The sequence below is a fragment of the Urocitellus parryii genome, chromosome 1 (genome assembly GCF_045843805.1).
Source record: "Urocitellus parryii isolate mUroPar1 chromosome 1, mUroPar1.hap1, whole genome shotgun sequence".
In the NCBI taxonomy this organism is placed as follows: domain Eukaryota; kingdom Metazoa; phylum Chordata; class Mammalia; order Rodentia; family Sciuridae; genus Urocitellus; species Urocitellus parryii.
Genome location: NC_135531.1, coordinates 38,090,372 through 38,103,987, shown reverse-complemented (window position 1 = coordinate 38,103,987; position 13,616 = coordinate 38,090,372). Strand labels below are relative to the sequence as shown.

Here is a 13,616-nt window from a genome sequence, read left to right as displayed (position 1 = left end):
AGTAGCTATTTTCCAAGAAAACTTGGAATCATATATAATAAAACACAAATGTTTTAATGTAAATTTTGTTTATTATCTAGAACTATGTAACTTAAAAGAATTCTGCAACAGTAAACCTACAGCAATTAAATCATGTTTTATGAAAATATGCAGACTGCATATAATATGGCATTAAAAATTGGTTAAAATGTGAATGACCTAAAAGTGTTATGCTTCTATGACTTGGATACTGATAACGACAAGTCCCTAGGGTCAGGGTGAATGAGCATGACAGTTTCTCTCCACATGCTCTCTAGCTCTGTAGCCTGGGCAATGCACTTCCTCACTTCAAGGGCCATTTTCTTCTTCTGTGAATGTTGGAAAATAAGACCAAATGCAAGCTTTTTCTTAGTTTGTTTTTCCCAAGAAAGAAATGAGAAATAAAACATGAAGTACTAAACTCAAAATGGATACTTAATAAATTATATTCCCTTCGACTTTCCTACATCTCAAACTTGTACTCAAATTACAGTATTCCTTGGGGGGATACTTAGGGATAAGTTGACATACCTATCTTTGAATAAACAAATATCCAGAATATTTTAAAAATAAAAAAATAAAAGACATAGTCAAGCCATGAGGAAGATTTTCAGCTTGTTCAGTGTCCTCTATTATTCAAGAGAAGAATCCCCACCCCCCCACCCAAACAATGAGTTCTGGTCTCTGTTGTTTTTGCAGTTCCTTGCTTAATAGACCAAAGATATCAAATGCTATTGCCTTAAAAAGCTGGTCAAATACACTAAATGTAGGGAGTAAGAAGATATTAAATATAGATATTTTATATATATATATATATATATATATGCATTTAAATGCAAATTTTTAAAAACTGTTGCTCTCAGGAAATAAGAGTCAAAGCCAATGCTATTAGTTTGCTACCTATCAGCAAATGTCCAGACAGACTCTCAAAATGTATAAAATTTAAAGAAGCAATTTATGGTTAATATCTAAAACTTTAGGGTTTGTGGTGATTCTAGACAGTAATCATAAAGTGGCTTCTCAGAATACAGCAAAAGCTAAATTTTTCAGAATCCGTTAAACCCCAACTCATGAAACCACACTGCCTAACAAACCACTCTTCTTCCTCTTGGAAGTGTGTGGTCAAGGAAGATTACTTAATATCTTCTATAGAATTTCTAAGATGTAGGATTGCTGTGAGAATAAAATAAGTTGATATTTTTTTAACAGGAGCAATAACTGAAACCCAGAAAGAAGTAAGAAAACATTGTTTTTTTTTTATTACACTTCTTGGAATGATTTCTGCCTTGCAGAAGCGCCTAAACATATCCAGTTATCTTTTAATTATACCTAATTCGGGCTACTGAATGGAAAAGGAAAATGGAACATTAGAGTACTCTTATATAGGATATTCTAGAAGATGGAGTGTCACTTGAAAAGGATTTGACTATGTGCATTTACTCATGTCTAAGTCGCTGTAGAAGTCTAGGTGTAGATGCCTTTTGAACATCTGTCTCAGTTCTCAGAAGGAAACTCTTATATGCTCTGCATAGTCTAAAACCATAGGGTGTTGGAATATAGGAATTCAGCAGTGTAACAACTGATCCATTTTGTTTCGATTTCTGTATGATTCTTTTGTACTATCATGGTAATTATATTTATAACTGCCATGTTTAACTCATTTTAGAAATACTCTATTTAGAATAATAATATTGTTGTAGATTTGAGCCGAATTAGATGTTTCACAAAACTGAACTTTCCATAGTGATATTTAGGTTATCAATATAGAATTATAGTGCTAGCAGGAACCTTAAAATATCTCTATTCTTTTTTATAATAACCAAATAAGATGTTGCTTAAACTTTCCTAGGGTATCATAATGTATATGATTGTGAAGTGCAGATTTATGGGTAAAAAATCATTCTAAACATATCATACCTCATTTTTACTGGTTGTTATAAAGTTAAACAAACTGGGAAAAAAATTACCCAACAAAACAACTACACTATGAAAGGACAACCCACAGATGAGGCAAAGACAGTGTAGTGCATGTTCCCACAACAACTCTTGCCAAAGATATAAAAATAACTGAAGTAGAAAAAAAGGGAGAAACTCTTTTTTTTAATAGTCAAGTCTTATTTATTATCATATGCTTGAAAATATGTGATATCCTATAAACATAAATTTGAGTTATAGCATCTATATGGAAATATGGTTCTCTTTTAATTATAATCTGCTAATGCAATTATTGTTCGGAAAAAGATAATTTCTGAGCTATATTACAAGCTATACCAGAGATTCAGTCCAGGAACACTTAACCACTGAGCCACATCCCCAGCCCTTGTTGCAATCCTCCTGCCTCAACCTCCTGAGTCCCTGAGTATTCTTTTTTTCTTTTTTGTTAAATTGGTTGCTCAAAACATTACAATGATCTTGACATATCATATACCATACATTTGATTCAAATGGGGTATGAATTCTTATTTTTACCACATGTACAGATTGTAGAATCACATTGGTTATACAGCCACGTTTATACATACTGCCATACTAGTGTCTGTTGTATTCTGCAACCTTTCCTATCAGGGAGAAACTCTTGACTTGGTACTTCACAGAACAGGATGTTCAACTGACCAACTGGCTAAGAAAATGTATATGATGGCATTACCCATAGGGAAATTCCATCAAAACTACAGAAAGTAAAAAGCAAAATAATAACACATCTTTACATACCCACAAGTGGCTAAAATTCAGAAGAATGATAAAATCAAACTTTGTCATGGATCTTGACCAAATGAAACTTTATATATTGCTGGAATGAGAGCAAAATAATAATCATCTAGGAAAACTTTTAGGGCTACCTTACCTTAAACATATGCTTAATCTATTAACTAGAAAATGCACTGTAACACATAGAAGAGAAAAACAAGCATATGACTTGAGAATGTTCATTACAACTTTATTTTATTAGCTTACACCTTGAAACAACTCAACTATCATGAAAAGCAGGATGTACAAATATTATTATGACATGCCCAAATAATGAAATACAGCCAAAAATTTTTTAAAAAATGAATGAATTTCCAACAGACCACCCATGTATGATCATATTGACATAATGTTGAGAAAAAGTATCGAGAAATAAGACTACATAGCAAGTGATTTTAGTTAGATGAATTTGAAAAACACAAAGCATGTTACAGTGATAGAAATCAGAATATCTAGAACCTCTGGGATTGGCTGAGCAGGAGCCAAACAAAGCCATTTAAAAAATGTTCTGGATCTGGATCTGGGAGTGACACAGTTGTATAGATTTGAACAAATTCACTTAAGATTTGTGGACACTTAAAATGTACACATTTATCTAGGTGCACCAGTGGATATCTACAATCCCAGCTATTTGTGAGTTTAAACCAGCAGATTAGAAAATTCAAGACCAACCTAGGAATTTTAGTTAAACCTAATTTCAAAATAAAAAAAATGAAAAATGACTAGGATGTCACTCAGTGTAGAGTGTTCCTGAGTTCAATCCCCAGTACTGGGGGAAAAAAGTGTGAAGGTAACTATGTATATGTTGTATCTAAGAAAAAACCTTCCCACACTATGACCAAACAATGAATGTGAATCACCCTGCCATACTTTAGCAAAATAATGGGAAGAACTCTGAAGACAAAGGCATTCATATCTGAAATAAACTGACATCATGTCAAAATAAGAGCAAAGTCAGGTTCTTTGTTGTGGTTTTTATTGTCATATAGGTCATTTTTAAGAGATGAAAATTTATTTAAAGTCTTAGCACTATTCTGTAGCAGGATTAGTGCATTCTATATAGCAAAAAGCATCCAAAAGTAAATATTGGATGTGTGTGTATCTGTGTGTGTGTCTGCATGTATGCATGCATGTGTTTTAGAAGTTTTGAATGACTGTTCAGTTTGCTTGAATAGCAGGGCCCAGGAAAATCCTATGTTAAATTATTTGTTTCATATAATCTTTAAAATACCTACTCAGCTGGGTGTAAGTGATGCACACTTGTAATCCCAGCAGCATGGGAGGCTGAGGCAGGAAGATAGCGAGTTCAAAGCCAGCCTCAAGAATAGGGAGGCACTGAGCAACTAAGTAAGACCTTGTCTCTAAATAAATACAAAATAGGGCTAGGGATATGGCTCAGTAGTTGAGTACTCTTCAGTTCAATACCAATTACCCACCCCATCCCCCCAAAAAAATACCTGCTCAACTAATATAAATATATTTACACTTTGGGTTCTAACTTAGGATATTCTGGATAACATTTTTTTTAAATAACTTGAGATATTAGAGGGAATAATCTGCATCACTTCCCAAAGCATCTGAGTGTATTTATTTGGCTTTTCAATGTTTTGTTTCCAGCTAGAAATTTTAGAACTTAGTTGGCAAGCTCTGAGGGAGAAAATACTCTCCAGGTGCCAAGACGGCCAGCCTGTTCTTTCTGGGCAATTACTGTTCTGTCTGAGCTTTTCTTCAAAAGAATAAATGAAGCTGCAAGCCTCATGCAATTTACTGTGTGACAACTTATTCAAAGACTATTTCAGAAATACATTCTTTGCATTTGTTTTGACAGCACACTTAAAACATATTGTTCCTTTTATATGCAAAATATCCTCTATGGATCATGACACTTGTCATAATTATCATCAGTTAAGCAAGTCCACTCTCAAGAACCTAATAAATAGTGTATTTACGAAATGAATTTTCTTTACACTAAATATTTATTGTCATTTATTTTATATATTTTTGTTTTTAACTTACTTAGTTCTTATTGGTATACAATAATTGTTAAAATAGTGAATTTCATTGTGGCATATTTGTGCATGCACATAATATAATTTGATGAATTTCATTCCCCAGTACCCTTTCTTTCTCCTGCTCCCTCCCCCAATATTTTCTACCAAAATATCTTCCTTTTGCTTACATGACTTCTTTTTTTCCTTTTACACCTTTCTCTAACATATATAAGAAAAAAATTGGCATTTGCCTTTATGAGTTATTGTAGCTTATTTTATCCAAATAATTTTAAAAATAATAATCTCATGTATAAATTAATTTCTTAATGTGAGCTGATTTTGAAATTTTAAGAAGAGATGAAATCAGTAACCTTAGAAATCCATTTTTTTGCTAGTTGACAACTTAAAATATATTAAAATAGAAAATACATTGGTACTATTTAAGTTATGTGATAATATTTCTTTAAGGAAGAAATTTCTTCATTTCTGGTACCTTTGATGGAGCAAAATAAATTTCCTACTTTGAGATGATTATGGATTTTTGTGTTTGTAAAATATATATGTGGAGAGAAACATATGCCTAGGGGTGAAAATGATAATATACTCATAATTTTTTTGCTCTTAATGGTTTAGCTGAGCAATAGAAAGAGATACATTCAGCCCCTTGGTATTTTTTTATCATACTGCATTATAATATGAGTGTTTTCAAATATTTACTAATAAATCTTTTTTGACCTTGCTTTTAGATAAGTGTTTAAAGAAAATGTGCTTTAATCCCAAGACAAAATACCTCTTTTATTTTTATAAAAACTAGCGACTGGGACTGGGATTATGGCTCAGCGATAGACATCTTGCCTCACATGTGTGAGGCCCTGTTTTTGATCCTCAGCACTACATAAAAATAAATAAATAAAATAAAAGTATTGTTTCCAACTACAACTAAAAAATTAAAAAAATTTAAAAATTCTAGCGATTACATATTTAATAAACCTTTTTATTTTAGAATACTTTGTGTTTGCATAATAATACAAAGATCCTACTTACTACCTACTTTACTTATTTTTATAGAGTGATATTATTTACCTCATGCCCAATTTCACCTATTTTAATATCATTATTTTATTTTAGTATGGTACATGTGCTGTAACTATTTTTTTATAATGCCCTCCCTCATTACAGATCAGTGTCCACTGATCAGAGCAAAACAATTGGCCTTTGGTTTTTTGGGATTGGCTTACTTTGCTTACCATGATATTCTCCAACTCCACCCATTTACCTGCAAGTTCCATAATTTTATTATCTTATGCTGAGTAATATTTCATTGTGTATATATACCACAACTTCTTTATCCATTCTTCTATTGAAGGACATCAAATTTGCTTTCACAGTTTAGCTATTGTTAATTGAGTTGGTATAAACATTGATGTGGCTTCATTATTATAGTATTCTGTTTTTAAGGCTATTGGGTATAGACTGAAGAGTAGGATAGTTGGGTCAAAAGGTGGTGCCATTCCATTTTCTAAGGAATCTCCATACTGCTTTGCAGAGTGGTTGTACCAATTCCTAGTCCCAACAGCAATGTATGAGTGTGCCTTTCCCCCCACATCCTCACCAACATTTATTGTTGTTTATAGTCTTGATAACTGCCATGAGATGAAATCATAGAATGGTTTTGATTTGCATTTCTCTAATTACTAGAGATGTTGAACATTTTTTCATATATTTGTTAATCGATTGTATATCTTCTTCTGAGAAGTGTCAGTTCAGCTCCTTAACCCATTTATTAATTGGGTTTTTTTATGTGAATTTTTTTGAGTTCTTTATATATCCTAGAGATTAGTGCCCTATCTGACATGCATGTGGCAAAAGTTCACTCCCCAAATGTAGGCTTTCTCTTCACCTCATTGATTGTTTCTTTTGCTTAAAAGAAGCTTTTGGGTTTGAATCCATGCCATTTATGGGATTCTTGATTTTATTTCTTAAACTTTAGGAGTCTTGTAAAGGAATTCAGGGCCTAATCTGACATGATGAAGACTTGGAACTACTTTTTCCTCTATTAGGCACAGGGTCTCTGGTCTAATTCCTAGGTCCTTGATCCACTTTGAGTTGAGTGTTGTACATGGTGAGAGAGAGGGGTTTATTTTCCTTTGGCTGCATATAGATTTCCAGTTCTCCTAGCACCATATGTTGAAGAGGCTATCATTTCTCCAATGCATGTTTTTGGCTCCTTTGTCTAGTATGAGATAACTGTATTTATGTGGGTTTGTCTCTGTGCCTTCTATTCTGTACCATTGGTTTACATGTCTAAATTGGTGCCAATACCATGCCGTTTTGTTACTATAGGTTTGTAAAATAGTTTAAGTTCTGGTGTTGTGATGCCTCCTGCTTCACTCTTCTTGCTAAGGATTGCTTTGGATATTGTGGGTCTCTTATTTTTCCAAATGAATTTCATGATTGCCTTTTATATTTCTATAAGGAATGATGTTGGTATTTTAATTGGAATCACATTGAATCTGTATAGCACTTTGGGTAGTATAGCCATTTTAACAACATTAATTTTGCCTATCCAAGAGCATGGGACATCTTTCCATCTTCTAAGATCTTCTTCAATTTATTTCTTTTTGTTCTGTAATTTTCATTATAGAGGTCTTTCACTTCTTTTGCTAAGTTGATTTCCAACTATTTTTTTTTTGATGCTATGGTGAATGAGATAGTTTTCATAATTTCTCTTTCAGATGATTCATCACTGATGTATAGAAATGCATTTGGTTTATGGGTATTAATTTTATATCCTGCTACTTTACTGAATTCATTTATTAATTCTAGATGTTTTCTGGTAGAGTTTCTTGGATCCTCAAGTATAGAATTTTGTCATCATCAAATAATGATAGTTTGAGTTCTTCTTTTCCTATTTGTAGCCCTTTAATTTCTTTCATTTTTCTAATTGCTCTGGCTAGAGTTTCAAGGACTATGTTGAATAAAAGTGGTAAAAGAGGGTATCTCTGTCTTGTTCTAGTTTTTAAAGGGAAAGCTTCCATTTTTTTTTTTGCATGTAAAATGATATTGGCCTTAAGTTTAGCATAGATACCTTTTACAATGTAGAGGTATATTCCTACTATTTCTAGTTTTTCTAATGTTATGAACAGATGGGGTGCAGTATTTTGTCAATGCTTTCTCTGCATCAATTGATACAATCATATTATTATTCTTATCTTTAGTCTATTGATGTAATGAATTGTATTTATTGATTTCCTTATGTTGAACCAACCTTGCATCCCTGGAATGAACCTCACTTGATCATGGTGCCAAACTATTAGTATGTTCACAGTAAATGAATGATATGTATTGAGGCATTATTGTTTGACTCTGAACATTATACAGATTTTCTTGGCTTTTATTGAATTTTCTTTTTTCTGTCCCAGAGTTTTATCAGGAAATGACATTACACAATCATCATGTCTCCTTAGTTTCCTCTTAGCTGTGACAATTTTCTCAGAATTCCCTTGTTTTTGATCATATTGACAGACTTGAGTAATGCTGGTCAAGATTTGTGTAGAATGGGCCTCAATTGGGGTGTATTGATGTTTTCATCATGTTTAAACTAGTTTAATGGACGTTGGGAAGAACACCACAGAAATAAAATGTCCTCATTATGCCATATGAATGTACACGTAATGGGCATTAGTTATCACTATTGATTTAACATTGACAATCTTGTTTGAAGTGGTATTAGCCATGTTTCCCCACAGTAAAGCTGTGCCTTCTCCCCTGTTCCTTCTTATGCTCTTTAAAGGAAGTCACTAAGCTCAGCCCACCCCAGAAGAATGGGAAACTGTGCCTCACTTTCTTCAGAAGGAAGTCTCTATTCAAGATTTGAACAGGAGGTTTATCTAGTCTAATTTATTTTGTCACTTCTCTCTATCTGTATGGGCCCTTGGTTATTTATTTTATGCTCTAGGTTTCATCTAATGTTATATGATGTGGTTTGTTTCTCAAAGTGTTTCAGCTTTGACTACAGGTACTCTTTCAGCTGACTCCAGTGTCCCTATGAAATGCTCTCAGCTCCATGGACTTTTGTTGCTGTTGTTGATGTTTTTATTTCTTTGTTTGTCTTTGATATGTCTATACTTTCTGCTGCTATAAGATGCTGCAGTAAAAAAGGGATTATATTTTTTTAAAAAACAACAATATCTTAAATGCCTTAGTACTTTGGAGTACTTTACGATTGTCAGGACATCATCAAGTGAACTTTCTTCAATTTAATCCAGATAGATGATATCTGGAGCTCAAGCCATTAATATGATTGTTTCTGCTAAACTAATACTCAGAAGTACATGTGCTAAGTACAAAAAGCAAACCCCAAAACTAAAACAAAAAACTCAAAGGTCAAATGTTTTTGCTGATATTTGGAAGCTAAACCACAATAAACATGGTAGGACAAGAAAAAGAGAAGTTCAATAGATTAGACAAAGGGGAAGAAAGGGAAGTTGGGTGGGAAAGACAGTAGAATAAATCTAACATAATTTTCCCATGTGCACGTATGAAAATATGTAAAAGGAAAGATTTTAGAACCAAAGAAGTGTGTCTCATTTCATATTTCCCTATAATTTGTTTTTGAGGATTTTTTTCAATCAAACACATTCATGTGGAAGTAAAAGTTCTATATAGAGAGGAAAAGAATGAATTGATTCCTTCAAACAAAAGTAATAAAATTAAATTACCCTGGCAATATTATAAGCATAGCAATTTCAAGTGATATATTTGAATATATACAGTTTCCTATAAAGTTATGTAAAGAAAGATCAGTTGAAATATTATGAAAATATTTCCAATTACTTTCTAAAATAAAATGTAAGACAATAGTGAAGTGAAAAATTTACATAATCCAAATCAAAGGACATATATGAAATATTTTCCATTTTATTATCACTTGAACACTTACTTCTTATACAATCAAATGTATTTTCAGTTTCCCACACGATATTATTCTGTCAATTCACATGTGAGAGCATGTGAAATAACCAATTTTTCTGCAATTTTTTAAATGACATTATCTCTAAATCTTTAACTCCATTTCACCTTTAATTTTCCTGTGTTTTTTCCTATAAAATTATTTTGAATGGCAGAAAGGATATCTTTCATATATATGAGGCTTGTTTCTCACAACACTTGCTTGAGAAAGCAGTGTGAGAGTTTGAAGGTGACTATTTCCCAAAGAGAATAAAAATAATCTTTGTGAGTACATTTTCCACCAGTTTAGGACTACCCTCTCTCCCTCCCCTTCTTTTCTTCCTTTTTATATCATATGCCTGCATATTTATTGAGCACTTACTATGGGCTGAACATTATGATAGTCACACACCTTATACCCCAACTGTTTAGCACCAGATAAAATAGATTACAAATCACCACAGACACAGCCAATCATTGAGTTAGTATGAATTACCCAGGATAAGATGCTGCTGCACAAATACCACATGTAATATCTTTCTCTTGTCTGTGTTGCCTTGTTTAGTTTCTGATTATTGTTGCCAATTTTTAAGTATTTTATTATCTTTCATGAAGCTCTACTGTTAAAGGAACTACTTTGTTCTGCTGAAATCACAGGATATTGTTGAGTATGAAATGCTCTGTCTCCCCCCATCTCCCCCAGGTGGATCTAAAATGTACCCTCTGTTTCAGCTGGAACTGTTTTTAATTAAATTTATTTAAACCATGTACTTATTTATGGGTTGCCATGTTATGTTTTTATAGATGTTTGTATTCTGTAATGTTCCAATCAAAGCAAACACATCTGTCTAAACATTTTTTTCATTTCTTTATAGGGAGACTTAAAACTCCTTTTATTTTATCTTTTTGAAGTGCACAATGCATTATTGTTAGCTATATTCCAAGACTATGCAATAGCACCTCAGAACTTCTTGTTCCTATCTAACTCTAACTTGGTACCCATTGATGAACGTCTTCTTATCTTTCACTCCTTTCTACTCTTCCCTGTCTCTGGCAGCAAGCATACCTCTCTCAACTTCCATGGGATCAAATTTTTTAGAGTCTGTTTATAGTGAGATCATGTGACTTGCTTTTCTATACTTAGTTCATTTAATTTAATATGATCTCCAATTCTAACTATCTTGCCCCAAATGACAGGATTTCATCTTTTTTATGACTCAGTAGTACTCTGTTGGGTATATGTGATATTCTTTCTTCATCAGATAGATTTTTTTTTTTTTGTCTATCCCAAGGTGATACCAGGTACCATCTTACGAAGTCAGATCAGGGACCATTTTCAGTCATAGCATCATGGAGTTTGCATAACACATTTCCCCAAGGTAGTGGACTCAGTACTCAGACTCAGTTAATTACCTTCATTTCATTTTTCTCTCCTTCCACCTCCTTAGGAGAATTTTCTGTATCTCTTAAGCAAGATTCCAAATTCAGATCAATCATTTTCGTGGGTGTTCTTGGTGAAGGAATTTCTAAGAAATGGCTTTCTGGTGAAACTCAGATTACCATTGTCTATTTTATCATATATCTGATTTATAAGATTAAAAATGTTTTCCCCATATCTCTATTGTGGTCCAGAAAGATAACAGTAAGTCTAATATGGACCAGAATCTACAAAATGAAACCAAACATGCAGATCTCTTAATTTAAAATTGCACTGTCCCTAGAAATCAAAGTCAGAAATGGGGACGTGGCCTCTCTCCAGCCCAAGACTTCCAGTGGAAACTCAAGAGGCTTTGGAAAGAGCAATTTTCTGATCCAGCCCAGACACAGATTGAATTTATGATTTTAGATTGGATAACCTTTGGATAACCTTTCTCTGTACTCTCCATTGTTCTCATTCTAAAGTGAATGACAGACTTTAAGGAAATGCATTAAAGTGGTTTTTTTTTGTTTTTTTTTTTTTTCTGGCAGACAGCAAGGCCCTTGTTTTAGAAACCATAACCCTGTATGCACAATTTAAATTGTTTGACACAGTGTTATGCAGAAGAGTAATGTTATATAGCTAAGAGGAAGCAATGTGTTTTTTTTTTCTCTTCATGACTAAAACATGAAAGGAAGACTAAACTTCCACATTTGGGGTTGTCAAATTCTCGTAGAGAGTAATAAAGAAATTAGATATTCTCCAATTGAGATATTTACATATTTAATTAGAAAATATTAAATACAGTTACATTCCTATACTGTTCTCAGTGGTGGGAAAGCCAAATTTCATAAGAAGAAAACTAAAAATAAAAACAATTCCTGAAAGTGATGAGAATGTAGATATTAGACCTTTGGAATTTATGTATTTTTTATTCTAAATTAAAATTGCAATATTATGCAACATATATTTTTTGAACTTCAAAACATGCTTTTCTCCCACATTTGATTACAATGTCTCTTAATACTTTTGTTTACTCTTGCCATTTTTAGGAGATAGTCAACTTCAACTGTCGAAAACTGGTGGCTACCATGCCTCTTTTTGCCAATGCGGATCCTAATTTCGTGACTGCCATGTTGAGCAAGTTGAGATTTGAAGTGTTTCAACCAGGAGATTATATCATACGAGAAGGCGCCGTGGGTAAAAAAATGTATTTCATTCAACATGGTGTTGCTGGTGTCATCACAAAATCCAGTAAAGAAATGAAGCTGACAGATGGCTCTTACTTTGGAGGTTAGTAAAACACAAAATGCAACTAAGAGGAAATTTTAGTAGTTGAAGATCCATGTCTTGTCCAGAATTTTGGACATGTAATAATGATAGTATGTGGAATTTGAATATGAACTTGTAACTGAATTCTGACAAAAGTTGCTACAATGATCTCATATTTCATGAGCACAGGTTCAATGCATGTGCATTTACTACCACATTGGTCGGGGTATTGTTTCTTTCTTTCTTTTTTCTTTTTTTTTTTTTTTTTTTTTGCTGTAACTAAATAATAGTTGCTTAAGCCAGATTAAAAGTATAATTTTCTGTCATTCCAAGGTTCACAAAGAGTTGGAGCTCTCTCTGCAAGAGTTTTCAGGAACCTAGATTCCATTTATTTTATCAGTCTGTCATACACTAGAGTGTTTCTTTTGTAATTTTCTTTCTTCTTGCCCACATGGGATGAACTGATTTTTTTCTACCATATTTTGACATGTTCCCCATGGGATGGTGCAGAGAGAACAGAAGAAAGGAAAAGCTAGTAGTTGGTCTTTAGATATATGCCCCCAAATTGCCAACATCACTGATATTCACATAGGATTATTCAGAATTTAGTCAAAGGATCACCTCTGGTTCTGAGGAAGGGTGAGAAATGTAGCCTTTATTACATTGGCAGCTCATGTTGCCAAAAAGTCTGGAAATTTGGATTGTTTCCAACTTTTTCCTACAATAAGGCTAATATATATATATATATATATATATATATATATATATATATATATATATACACTTTTACAAAAAATTGCCTAGTAGTTGAGTTACTGGGTTAAAGAGCATATGTATTTTTAAACTAAGATAAATAGCACCAAGATGCTTTAGATAAAACTGTATGTTTGCTTTCACAGTTTGTTTTTATTTTTGTTTTCTTAACAAATAAAAATGGCATTTACTTATTGTTGAGTTTGCATTTTTGCTATTGCTGTTGAGGTTAATGCATTTCTTCACAGATTTATCTCAGTTGTGTACTTTTTTTATTCCTATACTTTGCACACATTTCTACTGTGTTTTCAAATCTTATTTGTAGAAACAGTCTTAATACATTTCTTACATATGCTGTAATTACCTTCTCCAAAGTTGGGCTTTGATTCTTAACTTTGTTCATGGAAGCTTTCAACATTCTCAACGTCACTGCTATTTATGTGAATTAGTCTGTCCTTTCTTAAGGC

General features: G+C 32.8%; 1 protein-coding gene across 1 annotated transcript in view; it reads left to right on the top strand.

Moving 5' to 3' along the window:
* Hcn1 (hyperpolarization activated cyclic nucleotide gated potassium channel 1) overlaps positions 1–13,616 on the top strand; it is a 367,811-nt gene that overhangs the window by 309,993 nt on the left and 44,202 nt on the right. Inside the window, exon 6 of the mRNA XM_026385948.2 lies at positions 12,177–12,417. Coding sequence (XP_026241733.1) covers positions 12,177–12,417 — 241 coding nt within the window. The remainder of the gene's footprint in view (positions 1–12,176; positions 12,418–13,616) is intronic.